The following is a 20,063-nucleotide window of genomic DNA, read 5'->3' as shown; positions in this document are numbered from 1 at the left end:
ATAGGTTTTATGAATTAAAACGTTGCAGGGCATTTCAGAGAATGATTTACCAAATCAATTTAGTTTCTTCTCTTCAGAAAGAGGTATCCACAAATTGTTACAAATTTGTTTTCACCGGAAATATCATTTTGAAGTTGAAAGTTCATGTATGTTTCTTGACCAAAGTGATGTGATGCTCTACTATTTTTCTCTTCAACACTGGTGTACTACTTTACTAAGGGTACTGTCGTCTTACGGTGTCCCTGGAGAAAATGGCAACGTGGTCTGGCAAAATCTCTTTTAATTTTGGAAAGCTGAATCAGCTGTCTCATACTTTACCTCAATAGAAGCAAACCAAAAATATGACAGTCAAAGTACCTAATTGGATGTTTAAATATTTTGCTGATAAAGACAAAAATTGGCCTTAGGTACATATTAAAGCATTTTAGCTATTTTCATAGTACGATAAGGACTAATTTCAAACATAGCCTTGACATGTTTTTGTCTCCCTCATTCAAAGTTGAAGGTTTGAACTGCCTTTTCCTGGTCATACCACAACAAAGTCAGTGATAGTGGTCTAAGTCTATTAATTTCGACATGTTTAGTCTACTTACCATTATTAAATATTTTTAAGTGCCTTCAAATGACACAGAGAGGATAAACATGCACATTAAGAGTGCATTTGTAATTTATGAAGGTAGATTTGAAGTGAAGCATTACCTCGAAATGCATTCTACATTTAAAATTTTAAACGGTTGAAGGAGTTTCAGTTGAATTGACTTAATACTGTATAAAAATGGCTATTTTACCTGATGGATTAAAATATCCCATGTCTTGGGGCGCCTGGGTGGCTCAGTCGGTTAAGCCTCCGACTTCAGCTCAGGTCACGATCTCGCGGTCCGTGAGTTCGAGCCCCGCGTCGGGCTCTGGGCTGATGGCTCAGAGCCTGGAGCCTGCTTCCGATTCTGTGTCTCCCTCTCTCTCTGCCCCTCTCCCGTCCATGCTCTGTCTCTCTCTGTCTCAAAAATAAAATAAACTTAAAAAAAAAAAGTAAAAAAAAAAAACATATCCCATGTCTTGTCCTACGTGAGAGCTAGTAACCATTTGGACAGAATTGAGTTATCTCTATACTGGTCGGCTGAGAATCTGAGTCTTGTGATTCCATTTCTTCTTTCTCCATGTCCAACACTATAACCCTAGGTTTTCTTTCTCCAAGGATACGTTCTACGAATTGGTCTATAATCCCCCCTCCTCCTTTTGCTTTTGTTTTATGGACCTCTGCAAAGTCTGCATGCCTATTAGCTAATTTACAGAACAGGATCCATTTTGCACGGAACTATCAAGATGTAGATGGCAATCTAAGTCAGACACGTTGGCTGATCATAGGAGCATGTTGATGTAGAACCACTCTTAACTATAGTAACGTCTAAGACAAAACAATTTTGAGGCTATTTCCCCTTTGTTTACTTCGTGAAATGATGAAGGTTTTTAAGATTGTGTGATATTAGCCTTCCAATAAACTGTAAAATTACCTTAGCAGTTTGCTTAAAACCTAGGATAATTGTAGTAATAAGAGATTACAAGGACAACAACAACAAAATAGTTCTAAATATCCTGAAGAAAAAGTAACATTTATCTGATATTTATTAGTAATTTCTTTAATATTTTCAGTTAAACTATCCTTAGATATTAACTTTGTATTAAATATTAAATACTAAGTATTAAAATCTTAAAGATTTTATAAATCTTTTTAATTAGATGTATAATAAATGGATATTAAATAGATATAAATATATCTAAAATAGATATAAATAGATATAAAAATATTTTATAAATCTTTTTAATTAGATGTATAAATAAATAGAGATTAAATAGATATACATAGATATAGATATAAATAGATATAAAAATATTTTATAAATCTTTTTAATTAAATGTATAAATACATCTTCTCTGATGGATTTATAGGAGAATTTGACTGGCTTCCCGGTCACTTCATGGACAATGGAAAATTATACCTTCCTTTCCTTAATAATGACATTAAATAAAACCTAAAGGCCAAATGTCCTTTCCTTACAGTGAGGAAGTGAAATATCTACTGAAGTGTGATGTGAAACATTGAATATGCTTTTACTGCTTTCCCACGTATTTTTTTTTTTTAATGCAAACTTTTTCTTTTAGAATTAACCTTAGGTCTGTTTCACAGCCCACATTCTCGGTGGTAAGACATGAATAAATGATTTAAACACAACGGCCAGGTAGAAAAACAGTAACAAAACATTGCCATTGGAATTGTCCCCAGGAAGAGAGCTTGACCTTGGGTGAGAGGATTCTCCTCAGAGGAGCCCAATTCCTGATAGGACTTGCTTTACCTACAGCGTCCTGAGTAACGTCTTCCGTCCTGAAGGGGAGATCTAGATGGTTCAGTACAACATTTGTGGCAGGTAGCAAGCCTATCCTTCCGTCACCATTTAATCAACACTTAGTGTGTCAACATTTTGCTGAATTTTATGGTTAACTGTTGAAGGTGAATAAAGCTGTTTCCTCAAGAATCTGAAAATCTAGTAGGAAAAACCCAATGAGAAAACATAATGGCCTGTAATGTAATGAGCGTCATTGTCTGCATTTATCTGCATATCATATAGATTTACTACTTGTGAAAGTAATGGGGTCTGAATTCCTTTTGATATTTCGTCTTTTATAGATTATTATCACAAGGACCGGATTGTCCCGTGAAATAGGGGGAGGTTGCTGTACTTGGCAATTTTATTAACTGCATTTGGGGAAAAATATGCCCAGAATCTTGCTGGCTTTCTGATTCCGCAGTTCAGCTTTCTGACCTGACTTTGCTCTTCAGTGAGTCGCAGGGAAAGACAACACCAAGTGGAGGTGTCTCATAAAGGAAACTTTATTTGCAGCAAAGGAGATCACGGGGACTTACCTTCCAAAAGGGTGACTCCCCAGGTAGAAGTCAGTGGGTTTCTTTTGTTTAGAGTTAAGATGAATATTCAAACAGGGGAGTTGTGTCATCAGCCTTATGAAGGCAGGCATAAGATTGCCCAGGGGTACAGAGAGAACAGGCCTACACATGCATTCTCTGTTGTGTTAATGAACCTTGTGTTCCTTTTTGGGGGGAGCTTTTTAACATTATAACGAGGCAGAAGTCACTGTGGACAGACACCCTGTGGTCTATCTACACTGCGCAGGTGTGAGTTGGTGGTCAGGCTCAAACTGGTTTAGGCCAGAGCTCTGGTTGTTTGCCTCTAAAAGCTGAGGTTAACAGTCCCGTGATGAAGGGGGTCAGTGGGCAGCTTGCTGGTGACACTTTTAACCTCATTGACTCTATGGCTCATGGTGGTAGGTGAGGGTGGAGGTTAGGAGATAGGCAAGCGAAACAGTATTTATTCCAAAATGACATCTTTTGTAAAACATATGCCCTATAGTTTCATGTGCTCAGGAGCAACAGATTTTATTAAGGAAAGCATCTCAAAATTCCTCTTGTGTTAACTTCTTCATTTATACATTCCTAAACTATCTCTAAAGCATTTGCTTTATAGATATATTGCTGTATTTTATTGAGCCTCATAGAAAGACAATGTAAATTAGAAGAGAGTTAGATAATTATACATTTTCTGACCTCTTAGAGTTTTAGACATCACTAATAGATAATATAGTGGATTTTTTTCGTGTGTTTTCCACAAAATTGAAAGTATTCTTTTCATCCCACAGAGGTTTTCCAGATGGATTGGAGGATGTGTAAGATACGGTCACATAGTGAAACACATGGGTGGAGATTTCAAGTAAATGTGATAGCATTTCTTAAGTTTACGGTGAAAATAAGGCTAAAATTCTTCCTATTTTTATTCAGTTGTACTATAATTTCACATTTCGTATATCCTAAGCAATTACAGAACACTGGCAAATAAGTCTTGCATCAAAAGGGGATGCAACTCATTGGAAAGAAGCAGTAATTTCAATTCATTTGTTCCGTTTTTCTCAGCATTAAATAGTACCTTTTAAGCATCCTATTGAGGTTAGGGTAGGAATACCAGATAAAACGCAGAGGCCCCGTTAAATTTGTATTTTCAGATAAACAATGAACATTTTTATAGTGTAAATATTCCTCTGAAAATTTTTTTATTTATCTGAAATTCAAAGTATTCTGTATTTTTATTTGCTAAATTCAAAAACCCTATAGTGACGCTATACTACAGAGATTAAGGGGAAACGTTACAACCTTTGCCCTTAAGAGGTGTATTTACAACATAGTCACATATGGCAAGTGTTATATAAAGATATGTGGGAAATTATCATCTTTGTCCTCTCCTGGTTCATAATTCAGAATATTTACTGATGAAAAAGAACTTTAAAATATTATATATAGAAAATTCCTTTTGGGGCACGTAGGTGGCTCAGTTGGTTAAGCATCTGACTCTTGATTCCGTCCCAGGTCATGATCTCACAGTTCCTGAGATCGAGCCCTGCCTAAGGCTCTGTGCTCACGGCTCAGAGCCGCTTGGCATTCTCTCTCTTCCTGTCTCACTGCCGTTCCCCTGCTCACTTGGGCATACTCTTTCTCTCAAAATAAATAAATAAACTTAAAAAAAAAGAAAATTCCTTTAACATCTAGTAGATATTGCAAAAACAAACAAACAAAGAAATCTTACCTTAGTATTATGTTACTAGCATTTTGTTCTGTGAAGAATAATGAAATGGTGTAATTCCAATGTCAAGACAAGTTTTGCTGAAAGAGTTGCTCTGATTACTAAAGTTAGCAAATACATCACAATAAAAAAAAAGGGATTTCTAGTCATCCTAGAAACTTTTAAGAGAAATAATTCATAATTATTCAAATTCAGAGTTCACTGTAGGTCTGGCTGGAACAAAAATTAATTTAAAGTTAAGTGGCTTCAGAAGGACCACATATGCTTAACTTCAAGAGTATGTTAAGGATCATTTATTCTAGTTTTTTGGCAAGTTTTTATTTAAATTCAAGTTAGTTAATATAAAGTGTAGTATTGGTTTAAGGAGTAGAATTTAATGATTCGTCGCTTACATATAGCGCCCAGTGCTCATCGCAACATGTGCCCTCCTTAATACCCATCACTCATTTAGCCCAACACTTACCCACCACCCCTCCAGCAACCCTTAGTTGTTCTCTATATTTAAGAGTCTCTCATGGTTTGCCTCCTTCTCTTTTTATCTTTTTGTTTGTTTATTTGTTTGTTTTTAGGTGCAGGGCAGTGGAGCAATGGATAATGTATCTGACTATGGATCAGAAGGATTATTCATTCTAATTTATTACATTCTAGATGGAGAAGCGTGCTAAATGGCAATTGACTAAAACACTGATATTTCAAAGCTACAAAACTTGGATGAGAATTTAACTATGTTGACTCCCGTACCTATTTTAGGAAACTATTCAAAGTTTTTTCTATTATATTATACATTTTTCAATTCAATTCAATTTGGTCAGGTATACTGACCTTCTGATTTTCAATCAGAAAGTGAAGCAGTTGTACTGTACAATTTAGGACTGCGTATAATTAGAACAAATGGGTTCTTACAGATGACATCCTTAACTGAATTTAGGTAGCAATTATTAAATACGAAAAGGTAAACAGGGAATAAAAACAAATATGTTATGCATCTATGATTTTGGAATGAAAAGAGAAAAAATGTACTAACAGAAGAAAAATTGGATAATGATGCCTGTGCTGAGATGAAAATGAAGGATGATGACGAAATGATATACTGATTTGTAGTTTATTTAACAATTTAAATAGTTTTGTTGTTATATGTTCTTACAAATGTAAAGCATGTTTCTTATAGAAAATTAAAAAAAAATGATTAAACCGCAGAGAAAATAAGCGCCAGGCATGATCGACTGCCTAGTGGCATCTACTAGCAACATTTTCAAGTATATTCCTCCATTCCTTTCTATCCTTGTATGCTTTCGTTTCCCATCTTTTATTTTCAGCTTTATCGAAACAATCGTTGGGGGGGGGGCGTGAAAACATTTAAGTCCCGTCTTTGCAAATTTCAATTATACGTACAGTGTTATCAACTATAGCCACTGTATTACCATATTAGTTCCTCCGACCTTATTCGTCTTATAGCTGAAAGTTTGTATCCTTTTAACAAGCTCTCCCTGTTTCCTCTACCCTGCAACCCTTGACAACCCATCTTCTACTTTCTGTTTTTATGCGTTTGATCTTCTTTTTTAGATTCTACATAAATGATGCCATGCAGGATTTGTCTTTGTCTGTCTGGCTTATTTCACTTAGCACAATGCCCCCATGGCCCCTCCATGGTGTGGCAAATGGCAGGATTTCTTTCTTTCTCATGGTTGAATAATATTTGTGCATGTGTGTATGTGTATGTATCAAATCTTTATCCATTTGTTGGCAGACACTGAAGGTGTTTCCATATCTTGGCTGTTGTTAATAATGCTGCAATGAGCATGGGGAGGGCAGGTGTCTCTTTGAGATCTTGTTTTCATTTCCTTTGGACGTATCTCTAGAAGTGGAATTGCTCAATCATAGGATACTTCTATTATTATATATTTAATTATATATCAATATAAACAATATATCTATTATTATTATTTACATATTATATAATAATTATTAATTATATACAGAGAGAGAGAGAGAGAGGCAGAGAGAGAGAGAGATACTTAAGGCGGTTCCATGCTCTGCGTGAAGCTTGATGCACGTCACGATTTCATGACCCTAGGATCATGACCTGGGTCCCACTTGCCTATGATCACCGGTGTAAATCATTATTTATGCTCCTATGAATTAAATAAGTATATTTACGTATATTATTTCTTCTTTTTTTCCATCCTCTCCTTTTCTTCCTCTTGTTGCTCATTTTCCTTCCACTTTTCCTTTTCCTATGCCATGTAACTGCCCCCTAGTCTGCAACTTGATTTTTGTTTTTAAACAACAGAACATGTAGAACCTTCTTCTGATTTATTCTTTAAAGAATTCTTTCTTTTATTAAAAAAATTAATGTTTATTTATTTTTGAGAGAGAGAGAGAGAGAGAGAGAGAGATTACAAGCAGGGGTGGGGCAGAGAGAGAGAGAGAGAGAGAGAGGGAGGCACAGAATCTGAAGCAGGCTCCAGGCTCGAGCTGTCAGCACAGAGCCTGACGCGGGGCTTGAACTCATGAACCCCGAGATCATGACCTGACCTAAAGTCAGATACTTAACTGGTTGAGCCACCCAGGTGCCCCAAGAATACTTTCTTAAAAATGCATGGTTATAGGGGCATCTGGGTGGCTCAGTCGTTTAAGCGTCCAACTTCAGCTCAGGTCATGATCTCACAGTCCAGGAGTTCGAGCCCCACGTCGTGCTCTGTGCTAACAGCTTAGAGCCTGGAGCCTGCTTCAGATTCTGTGTCTCCCTCCCTTTCTGCCCCTCTCCTGCTCATGCTCTCTCTCTGTCTCAAAAATAAATAAAAACAGTAAAAAAATTTAAAAAAATGCATGGTTATATAACTACTCATGTGGAGAGGTGATTAATCATATCAAAAGGCTATAGTATAGTCAACTTTATTTCATTCTAAATAGAATGAATAGATCCATGAATGGAATATTATATATGCCCACATGATATTTTTCATATTTGCTTATTATAAGTGATATTCAAACATTAATGATTAATACTTTCTCTTTTTTCCCACTTATATATTTATCTGAATCCTGATCCAATGCAATACAATGAGAGTTTTATATTTAGAGTCAGAGAGTAAACAAAATAAAAATGAATCACAGTATAGGCAGAAAGTTAATGTATGATATCTTTTGACTAAGTCTCAACTCTCTCCATCCCGAGATTTACTGAGATCTTTGAGCGAACAGTAATGTTATAATACTCTCATTAGCCAACCTTGTATTTCATATACTAAAAGATAAAATGCAATATATTTTTAAGATTACTTGTAAGGCCATTCTGAACTGGACATAGAAGAATGGAAAGCATGACAACCGCCTGTGTCTAAGGTATCTTGTGTGGTTTCAACCAGACTGGCCTAAATATATATTCGTTTCTGTGAGGTTATAACACCAATGATGAGAAAGAGTCTTATGCCTATTTTTATTTGTGTACAATATCGATTTCTACGCACTCCAGGTTTTTTTTTTTTCATCTGAGTTCAATAAATAGCACATGGTAGATTGTTAGTGGTTACCCAATTTTATTTCTATGAATAGAACTTGTTTTTACTTGAAAAAAAAGTGGCAGAGGGGCTTAGCACCAAAAAACCTTAAGCCAACCTGTCAATATCTTGATCTATAGATTTTATTATGCGGTCTAATTCCTCAATAGGTATTTATTATAGGGTGTCATTTAAATGTCTCTTTAACAGATATCTGTTATTTCCAATATTTCCTTCTTATCCCTCGAGCTGGCTAGACCCTTAGTTCCATGTACCTATGTCTTTCTTTAGTACATACCCAATTCTCACGAAAATTTTCACTGGGGACTGCTTATTTACAAGTTTTTGTTATGACAGTGACTTTTCCTAATTTATTTTCAGACCATTACTTGCACAAACCAGATGCTATTAAAAGGCTTGCTGTACATAATTTAATGAAGTAGGAACAGTTTTTATGTTTGCAAAGCTGTTAGAAATATATCCAGTTGCTTTCACATTTCCTCTGTGGTTTTTACCAAAGTAAGTTAGTATCATACACTGTAAGTAGCCTCCCATTTAGGGTAGGTCCGTACTTTTCATCAACTCTAGGGTAGTGGCAGAACAAATCTCTTCATTCACTTACCACCATCTTTGTGTATTTCTTTTCAGCACGGGACTCAAGGAACTATCCAGAAGGCTTCATCATGTCCAATGCTCCAGACTCTCAGCAGCCTCCAGGTATTTTTTTTTTTTCATTCAAAATCCTATGCCATTTTAATGAAAATAAAATTTTCATTATCTTTGTCTATCATCATTGATGGTTACGATTATAACAGGGGCATAAAGGCCTTATATTTTCTTTAATATTTTTCAGATATACTCAAAGAAAGGATGCTTTTAAATAAAATTAACAGAAATAATGATGTAGTTCCCAGCTCAACCAAAAGCATAATCAATCATTTAAATAGTTTTAGCTGAGTGGGCTTTTAGATGGAAATGTGATTTGAATGTTTCTGATTTCAGTACTACTATAATCATTTTTCTAACAATTTTTGAAAATAATCATGAATCTCTAAATTAAGTTCTAATCTTATTTGCTTTACAAGAATATAAATTAATGGTGGATGGGAGAAAGGCTAGATGGGTGATGCGTATTAATGAGGGCACCTGTTGTGATGAGCCCTGGGTGTTGTGTGTAAGTGACGAACCTCTTAATTCTGCTCCTGAAACCAATATTGCATTGTATGTTAACTAACTAAAATTTAAATACATTAAAAACAATTCATTATGTATTTTCTATGCTAAAGAAATCACAGAGCAGACAGAGACAATTGTGGACTTGAACCTTCCTCTTCCTCCTCCTCCTCCTGCTCCAGAGGATGAATGGGGCCCAAATCCCGAGCCTACTCACATGAGTGGTACGGTATATATACCAGATTTTATGGATCTGTGTTTTCTCTTTCTTATCTTAAGGTACTTCTTCACCTGATTTTACTTTTCTCTGGCTGTTACTATTTTGGAATTTTACAATTTAGAGAAAATATAGAGATTAAAAGGTTTTCAAAATGTATATAGTAATTAATCAAAAGCATATTTTCTCACAAAGACATTTGAAAATTTCATACATTAAGGAGAATATTCAAATACAAAAGAAGCCATTTGTCCAAATTTTGACTTGTTTTCTGGCATGAAACGGAGAGACTTAAACATGATCAAGGTGCAAAATTTGAAATGTGATCATGATTTAAAATTCAGCAGATTTATAAAACGATGAGAAAGGTAGAGCCCTACTATACGATTGCATCCTTTTGATCATAATGAAACATTAGTAGAGCACGATCTCTCAGCTTCAGCACCACTGACATTTTGGGCTAAATGACTTTTTGTTGTGGGGGATGGTCCAGTAATTGTAGGATGGTTAGTAGCATCTCTGGCTTCTACTCACTAGACACCAGTCACATTGCTCCTCAGTAGCCCTTGCCCCTCAGTTATGACATGTCTCCAGACAGTTACAAATGCCTCTGGTCGATAACCGCCATTACATTATTCAGAAAGTTAGAGAAGTGATTTGGACAGTAGTTATTAACATAACCATTTCTTTATGGCAGCGTTTCGCCTCACTTCAGAAGTGCAATTCTTCAGAAGTATAATCGTTTTTTTTTTTAAACTAGAGTCTATAAGTTTATTATTTTTTTTTTAAATTTTTTTTTCAACGTTTATTTATTTTTGGGACAGAGAGAGACAGAGCATGAATGGGGGAGGGGCAGAGAGAGAGGGAGACACAGAATCGGAAACAGGCTCCAGGCTCTGAGCCATCAGCCCAGAGCCCGACGTGGGGCTCGAACTCACGGACTGCGAGATCGCGACCTGGCTGAAGTCGGACGCTTAACCGACTGCGCCACCCAGGCGCCCCTATAAGTTTATTTCAGAAGAAATAAACATACCAAGAAAAGACTATAAACCACGATGGCTAAAAGTTTGGTTTCTAAAATGTGGCGATGTAGCATCTTATTGTTGTGAAACTGAAGAAATTATAGATATTTGGCCTAAATCCAAAATAGTCCCCAAGATTTATTGTAAAGTAATTCTTTCTAAGAAGAATGTACCACTAGTGAGAAAGATCACAGAAAGAATTCTATTTGAATAACAAGATATTTAAAATAATTAACCATTTCTCCCATCTGATTATATTAATGAGAATAAGGTAATCTGAGCTGAAATTTTATACCTGTTGTTTAAGGGTATTTAATACCTGTACGTAAATTTTTCATCTGACCATGACTAAACCAAGATCATGCTCAGGTTTGATGGTTGACTGGGAGAACTCACATAGATACTCATACTTATAGCTAAGATTCATGACAATGGAAGGATACCAAGCCCAAACAGCAAAGGGAAAAGGTACATGGAATATAGAACGGGGGACACTAGACTCAAGCTTGCAAGGGTCTTTTCTCAGTAGAGTCACACAGGCCACGCAAACTCCCCCCGCACGTTGTGACAATGTGTGTCAAATGTTGCCATCCCAGGAAACTCATTAGACGATTGGTGTTCAGGGTCGTTATTGGGGCTAATTACACAGGCAACCTCTGGCTGGCATGTAACAAATCTCCAGACTTTCAGAAGGAAAGCAGGAGATTATCATGAACTACATGGTGTGCATAAACAGTTCAGGAGTAGTGAGCCACTCTTATCAATAACTGTTGTGGAAACCCTCTTGAAATCCAGGTTGGCAGAAGCCAGCCAAGGCCAACCTTACAAGCAGACCTTTCAAAGGATGGTAGTCAGGTCTGCTATGTTAATTCGTTTCTGCACATCCCCTTAAGTAGCTTTTGTTCCCTTCTCATTCAGCCTAAAAGTTCATTGGACGATATGTTTCAGAAAATTTGGGATATTTTAAGAGCAATAGCCAATGGCTAATAATGGTATTAATCTCTCAAACAATAGGAGCTCAGAATATCTCTGATTATCACTCACTCTGTTTCTTAGCTTCTTCTATTCCCTTTTTTCTGTATGGAATCATCCCTGTGGTCCTGGGAATCTTCAGCTTGCTGCTCTTGGCATTATGTGGATTCTTTGGTTATCAGTGTAAGTCTGATTTATTAGGGGAAAAGATTTCTCAGATTATCATATTGTTTTAAACCGTTTTCAGATAATAGTTTTTGGTGACTGTTTTAATGCCATAAGTGAAAAAAGACCAGGTAAAAAATGACATGAAATTTATCACAATTTTTACCATACGAAATAATTTCACTCTGTGAGCTCTCAGTAACTGCACCTGTTTTTCCAGGGAGGTGATATTATTGCAATTGCTGTAGAGATAGTAATAGCAATGATTATCATTGTTATTTGAAAACTACAACTAGCTAAGAAATAAGTTCAATGAATTTACGACTGTATTTACTTTGAAGACAGAAAGTGATTTCTTCTGTAATTTGCTTAAATTGTCAGTGTCTCCAGCAGCCTAAATTAGATTGGCAGAATGTTTTTATTGCTACTAAAATTATTCACAACTGGTGATTTGAAAATAAGTGTTCCTCTTTGATAACATCAGCTCGAAACTCAAAATTCTGTAATTTGATCAGGAAGTGAAATTCTACACATTAAATCAACCATTCATGATGCCAAAAGATTTATTCAAGACTATGTTTATTGTTTTCGTTGTCTGTTTTGAATTGTACCATTTTTCTATTTATAGAAATGTGCATTCAAACTTCTAAGGAAATTAGGTTGATATTTCAGATTTAGTCATAGACTTTAGAAATGATAGTGGATAAATGAAAGTGTATTTAGCCATAGATCTTTTTAAAGTCTTGGAAAATATTTATGGAGACCTTTATTATGGAGGAAACTATAAAAATTATACCTTATAATTGAACACACTGCTACATCATAATTAAGAATGTGGTTTATATGTATTGGGAATTCTTGTTCTTAGACTTTCATACTGTTGAGGCATCAGCGACCAAGATGAAGAGCCTTAACGCGTTGATTGAGTCTTTTCAAAGCAAAGCAGACAAATTTCTTCATGTCCAAAATGTTCTTGAACAAAATAAAGGTAATATGAAAGCTAGAACAAACTCTTTGTACAGAATGCTAAATTGTTCTTGTTGCGGTCCTGAAATGGTTGGTTGCATAATGTAACAGGAGCCCTCTGACACAACAGCATGGCTGTTTTGACGACTTCTTGCCTCTTAGTTCTTCACATAATCTTCTGAAACTGAGTGAGTCACATATTTATGAGACAAGCCTTCCTATATTAATTAATTAGCTCATTCACTCATTTATTCATCCACATTTGTTCAATGCACACTAAATGCCAGTCACTAGGCTAGTGATCAGTACGAACCCTACCATTGGGAGGCTCAGGAGAAAGCATATAAACCAAAAATAAATCAAAATGTCCAGGTGTGCATAGAGGTGTGCAAGATGTTCGTGGAGCATAGAAATGGAAGAATTTAAATATCTGAAAAGTCATGGTGTTTTCATAGTTTCAAACTCCTAAGAATAAGAGTTGAAAATACTAGAGTCGTCATAAAGCGTCTTTTATGTTAAGTAATTGTAACATAGAATAGTCTGTATTTACAATAAATAAGTATTTTACAAAGGCCATGCATTAGAATGTTAGTTTGTTTCCTGTGAGGTACCAAATCTATCTTGAATACTTAAATCAACCATGTGGGAGCCCTTAGTGACAGGCTGTGATAAAAGACTGGTTTCTTTCTATCTTTTTCTTTTTTTTATTGAGATATGCTTAACATCTAACACTGTGTCTGTTTGAGATGTATGAAATGTTGGCTTAATGCGTTTGTATATTGCAGTATGATTACTACAGTAGCATATCATGTTGCATAATTACCATTTCAATTCTGTATTGAGAACAATGAAGATTCAGTGCCTTAGGAGCTTTGAATTTCTAATACAGTATTGTTGATTACGATTGCTAAGTTGTGCATTTTAAAAGGCTGGTTTCTAAGCGATTGATTATTTCAGCTAAAGGTAAACGTAATTCAGAAGAGAGGGGAATTGACCAAAATTATTTATGTATTTTGCCGCGTGGTAATTTCATTATTGTGACTTGGTAATTTTCATTATTATAATTTCCCTATTGTGACTGTATCTGATGTAATGTGTCTTCTCGTCTATTATTAAGCCTTATTGTCCTATGCAGAAACCCTAGAGTGGCTGCAAAGCCGGGGGCATCTCCTTGAGGCTTTACATGAACTAAATCAGAAACAAGGTAATTTGGAAGTGAAAAAATTCTGAGTTGATAATAATTCTTAATAATAGTCTTATTTATCTGAAAAGGGAAAGGTATGAAGCAATAAGGCCTTGTTTGTGGGTTCTGAGGGTCTGTGGGTTCTGAGTTGTAAATATTTTCTTTCCTGGACACATACACCCCAATGTTTATAGCAGTGCTATTAACAAGGCCAAATTATGGAAAGAACCCAAATGTCCATTGACTGGTGAATGAGTAAAGAAGATATGAGGTATGTGTATGTATGTGTGTATGTGTATATACATACATGTGTGTGTGAGTGTATAAATACACGTGTATATATATACACAGGCACACACACGTATATACATATATACATATGTATATACACGTATATACATACGTGTGTGTGTGTGTGTGTGTGTGTGTATTTCACAATGAAAACGAATGAAATATTGTCATTTGCAAAAATGTGGGTGGAACTAGAGGGTATGATGCTAGGCAAAATAAATCAGGCAAAGAGAGACAGGTATCGTATGATTTCACTCATGTGTGGAATTTGAGAAACCGAACAGATGAACATAGGGGAAGGGAAGGAAAAATAAGAGAAAACCAGAGAGGGAGGCAAACCATAAGAGACTCTTAAACACAGAGAACAAACTGAGGGCTGCTGGAGGGGAGGTGATGGGCGGGGGATGGGCTAAACAGTGATGGGCATTAAGGAGAGAACTCTTTGGGATGAATGCTGGGTGTCCTAGGTAAGAGACGGATCACTGGGTTCTCCTCCTGAAGTCAAGACTACTCTGTATGTTAACCGACTTGAATTTTTAATAAAAAATATTTTCTTTCCTAGGAGTCAGGTGTGGATGTCCTCCGGAACACTGGGTTCAATCCAATGACCACTGCTACCACCAAACCACGAAAATGGTTTCTTGGTTAGACTGTTTCGATATTTGTGTCTCTTTGAATGCTACATTTTTAAAGACAGAAAGGAGTAGGTTAAAGGTGAGATTGTATTTTCTTCTTTACTTCTGGGATATGAATATATAGTAGATACCAGTCACAGGAAGTGTTCACCTGTGGCTCTAAAAACAGAGAAAGGAGTACTCCTTGCTTCGTTTTTCACTCTTTTCCTGGCCTGCTCCACTTCAGCAAGCTGTTCTTTTCAGTTTCCTGTAGAAACGTTGCATTTGCTGCTCCCTCTGCATGCAATGTTCTTTTCTCATGTGACCATGAACTATTTCACCTCCTTCAAGTATGCATTCATTCAGTTACCACCTTCTCAATGACCTGCCCTGACACCCCCATTTAAATTTGCAACTTGTACATCAGTGTCCACCCCCAGTCTCCCACAAATGCCCTTCTCTGTACTCCTAGTCTAACCTGCTTTAATTTTTTCCTTTTCCTTCCCTTCCCTTCCCTTCCCTTCCCTTCCCTTCCCTTCCCTTCCCTTCCCTTCCCTTCCTTCCCCTCCCCTCCCCTCTCCTCCTCTCGTCTCCTTCCCTTTCCTTTCTTCTTTCCTTGCCTTGCCTTGCCTTTCCACTTCTTATTTTAATTGCAGTATAGTTAACATACGGTGTTACAGTAGTTTCAGGTGCACAGCATAGTGATTCAACAATTTAAATTAACCTTATTCTATTGAATCCAGGGGCTAAAATAAGGAAATCATTCTTTATCTTTTGATAAGCGTACCTCTTGAATCCCTATCACCCATTTCACCTCTCACCCCATCCCCCACCTCTCCTCTAGTAACCGTCAGTTTGCTCCTTACAGTGAAGAGTCCATTTTTTGGTGTGTCTGGTTTTATTCTTTGTTCATTTGTTTTGTTTCGTACATTCCATATATGTTGGAAATTATATGGTGGCTGTCTTTCTCTTGCGGACTTATTTTACTTAGCATTACACCCTCTAGATCCATCCATGCTGCAAATGTCAAGATTTTATTCTTTTATGGCTGAGTAACATCACGTTATTCATACCTACCACATCTTCTCTATGTGTTCATCTATTAATGGACACTTGGACTGCTTCCATAGCTTGGCTAGTGTAAATACTGCTGCAATAAAAATAGGGGTGCCAAATTAGTGTTTTTGTATTCTTTGGGTAAATACCCAGCAGCGCAACTACTGGATCATAGGGTAGTTCTATTTTTAATGTTTTGAGGAACCTCCACACTGTCCTCTACCGTGGCGGCCCCATTGCATTCCCCACTAACAGTGAAGGAAAGTTCCTTTTTCTCCACATCCTTCCCAACCCCGTTTCTTGTGGTTTTGATTTCAACCATTCTGACAGATCTGAGATGATATCTCACTGTGGTCCCCTGCTCTAGTTTCTTTTATAGCTGGTGTCACCTTATGTATCACTTGTATGTACGTTTATCTCTGTCTGTACCCAATCGCCCAAAGCAGGAAGCGTTCTCATTTTTGTTCAATGATATGTCTCCTGGGGAAGAATAGACACAGAGTTGGATTAAGCAATAGAATGAGTAAATAGAAGAAATTCATTTTTGCTGTGTGGTGTCCTCTTGAATATAAGATTTTCTCTTAGCAGTCTTTCTTTTTTTCTTTGTATGTAATTCCTGGTTTGAGAAAAGCACGGGCACTGAAGAACTGAAATATATTTTTTTATGTTTCTTTTATCATTGGATAGATATAGATATAGATATAGATATAGATATAGATATAGATATTTTCTTTTTGTGATTCTTTACTTCTCACCTGACACAAATTCCATATTTTTGGTCTGTAATGTGCTTTTAGTATTAATAGCTTTATATTTTTTGCTTCCGTGCAGAATGTCATGGAATTAATTGCAGTAGGTCCTACTTGGCTTGGCCTGTCTTACAGGGAGAAGGACAATGAATGGAAGTGGGAGGATGGCTCCTCTCCTTCTCCTGGGCTGTAAGTTTCCAATATATAATTTAGTTCTCTTTTCCTTTCTCAATGGCTTTTGCTGAAAGAGCTTGAGGAAATAGAGATGACTGGGGACAAAATTTAGACTTTTTTTTTCCCCTTGCCTTTGTTAGTTCACATTATACCGTCAGCAATATTATAAACCATAAAGTCACGTAAGTATTTTATAATTAATGTAAATATGCCTCTCTAATTATAGAATCTGATTAATTACAATTTTAGATAAGAAAAGTAATATGGACAAGAATATGATTATATGTAAACTTTAAGACCTCTATGTTGCTCTTTTGGGAAGAAGTATAGAATTGTCATTCCCTGGCCAAAGAATTTGAGTCCTTTTTATGGTTTTATTTTTTTTTTCTTTTTCTTTCTTTATTTTTTTTCCTTTTTATGGTTTTAAGCACGTACTGGTCAATTGTGATCGAGAAACTTTACATCCGATAGCTATTGAAAAAATATGTATATAAATCTACTTCAACACTGTATGACAAATGTAATATTTCAAAGTTTTGATAATTTTGATAGCTATTTTTATTTTGTCCTTTTATGTTACAGTCTTCTGATATTTAGTGAGACCATTTTTCCTACAACCTATAATAACACTTTTGACCATTTTATCATATTTATTTACTTATTTTTTATTTTTGGAATGGTTTCTTATATATTAAGTGTCTAACCTCTCTTTCAGACATCTTACCAGATTTTCCCTTTAGTAATTTGCCCTTTAAGTTTATTTGCCTTTATTACATGAACGGGAAGTTAACATTTAGGTATACAGAGATTGCCTTCATTCGTTTGAAATTTGTTTTGACATATAATGGAGAAAGCTGAAGCAGGTACATGTGTGTTTATGTATAATTATAATTATATCTGTTCCTAATACGTATATTTCAGTTAGGTAACTAATTGTCAGAATACTGTTTAAATGATTATTTTTTCATCACTGAATTTAATGTCACATTTTTGATACACTAAAATGTAATATTTAAATAATTTAACTCATTTAATATGTCATTTAAATATTTCACAGTAAATGTTTTAATGTGTAAAAAACCACGAATATTTTTCTGGTCTTGCCTGTGCTATTGTTTCAAATTATGAGTCTATGCTTATTTTCATGGTTGACAATTTTATTTATTACTTTTTTTAATGTTTAGTTTTAAGAGAGAGAGGGAGAAAGAGTGTGAGCGGGAGAGGGGCAGAGAGAGAAGGAGACAGAATCTGAAGCAGGCTCCAGGCTCTTACCTGTCAGCACAGAGCCTGACGCGGGGGTTCGAACTCAAGAACCATGAGATCATGACCTGAGCCCAGGTCAAGAGTTGGATTCTTAGCCGACTTAGCCACCCAGGCGCCCCAGTTTTTATTACTTTTTCTGACTTTAAATATGAATTTTATTCTTCTTCCTTTGCCAAATGAAACATCATATTTGTTTTTTGAAATAACATTCTTTCATTTCGAACTATTCAGAAAGGCAAGATATATCTCTGGCATATTTTTATTCTAAGTGGCCAGATAATTTTGCCTTATAAGCAATGTCATTTTCAGGTTAAAAACTATAAAAGATAAAGGGCTTTACTATTTCCATCTCAAAGTTGGCTTAAGTATGCTGTTTTTTTATGAAGGCTTTGATATTATTATATCAGGTTTCTTATGTGATCATGATCTCTTTATATAGTTAAATCACAGTCCCTCAATCACAATAAATTTCATCAGTCTTCTGGAGAATGACGAATGTTGTAAACATTATGACAACAAAAACATGTTTTAATAATTTTAGTAACCAGACTCAGGCTGACATGGGATGGCTTTGGTTGATCTTTATAGTTATTAGAATTTTGGGACTTGAATGTTTTCCTCTACTTCAAGCCTTGTACAATGTTTGGCACATAGAATACTCAATATATATGTGATTAATGACTGGAAGAAAGTATAAAATATTTCGGCAATTTATTTTTCCTACACAGTTCAGAATTCTTTTTTTTTTTCTAATTTCGTTGGCAATATGCATCTAATGTTTCAGTAGACAGACTTTACCTTTTTCCAGACAATATTAGACAACCAATTTTGCTGTAGAGTTGATGAGAGGTAGTTTTATTGGCAATGACCTAAAATGCTGTAGAACTTTAGTTAGGGACTAAACTCAACCCGAGTATTAGATAACATCTACTGTATGGCATTAAAGTCAGTGGTGATTTTGTAAATTGAAGTACACATTAGAGGAGAGAGAAGCATCCTGTAATATCACACACACAGACGCACACACACGTATATATACGTATATATACATTCTAAATTTTATTACTAATATCGGCTATCCAATGTAATGTATTTACAAGCAAAATATCTCTCCTCCAATTGCAGCTGTACATGCATAGCTGAATGGTTTCCATCATACCAATCTGTATTAAACCATAATTTTATATCCCAGGTCATATGTCCTTTCATGCTATTGCCATAGTTTTCCAGCCAGAGCGTTCTCTTTCTTTTTACACTGGTGTGTATTTTCCCACTTGTAAATAATTGTCACATCATGCCTATCTTATCTCTTCTGTAAATGCATGAGGTCTTTATGCAAGAGGGAGAGTGTCTTTACTGCCTTGAGTTCTTGACAGTGCTAAGTGTGGTGAATTTCACGTAGTAGTTCTTAAGTAATGCTATTTAGTATACACATAATGAGTATGGCTGGTGACCTGTGTTTTCTAAATTTCTCAGGGGTTTACCAGAGCCAAGTCTGGATTTCCAGGGAAAATGTGTGTATGTAAAGGCACACACTCTTGGTACTGATAACTGCACCATACCCTCTTCATGCCTGTGTGAGAAGGCTGTCCACTAAAAATCAGAAGAAAGTTATGAGAAAAGCTATGAGGGTCACATCTCAATAACATTCCAGACGCAAGACCTGCTTGTCTTTGTTCTATTGTTTTTTTCATGTTATTTGTAACCCTTTCATCTCATAGCAGAAACTGTCAAATGACTTTATGATAGACGAAGGCAAAGCCTAGAGTTTTAGCAGAAATATCAGAGCAGCACCAAAAAGTTACAAATTCAGAACCTGTTCGATTTCATGAGAATTGTATAAATGAACTAATAAACATTATTTGTCATGACTACTTAGTCTTTTTGGCTGTCTTTTACATTTCAGAGTCTATTTATTCATTTATAGTTGTGACCCTATGGAAATAAACCTTTAGAACAAATACAGTGGGAAATATAAGTATTAAATAATTTAACACATAGCATACAAAGGATGTGAAAACTACAAAGGAGTATTAATAGTAACAAAAACATAAAATTAAAAAAAATAAAATAAA

The 20,063-nt window shown here is 35.7% G+C and overlaps 1 protein-coding gene across 1 annotated transcript; it reads left to right on the top strand.

The window, feature by feature from the left end:
* Positions 1-8,722: 8,722 nt before the first annotated feature.
* LOC102899070 (C-type lectin domain family 9 member A-like) lies at positions 8,723-19,862 on the top strand. Its single transcript, XM_045062640.1, has 8 exons — positions 8,723-8,860; positions 9,430-9,540; positions 11,612-11,710; positions 12,561-12,680; positions 13,776-13,862; positions 14,695-14,846; positions 16,634-16,740; positions 19,465-19,862. The coding sequence occupies exons 1-8, from the start codon at positions 8,827-8,829 to the stop codon at positions 19,583-19,585; spliced, it is 831 nt and encodes a 276-aa protein (XP_044918575.1). The 5' UTR covers positions 8,723-8,826; the 3' UTR covers positions 19,586-19,862.
* Positions 19,863-20,063: the final 201 nt, after the last annotated feature.

Source organism: Felis catus, chromosome B4 (genome assembly GCF_018350175.1).
Source record: "Felis catus isolate Fca126 chromosome B4, F.catus_Fca126_mat1.0, whole genome shotgun sequence".
NCBI classification, from domain to species: domain Eukaryota; kingdom Metazoa; phylum Chordata; class Mammalia; order Carnivora; family Felidae; genus Felis; species Felis catus.
The sequence above is the reverse complement of the archived record's forward strand: the minus strand, read 5'-3'. Positions and strand labels throughout refer to the sequence as shown.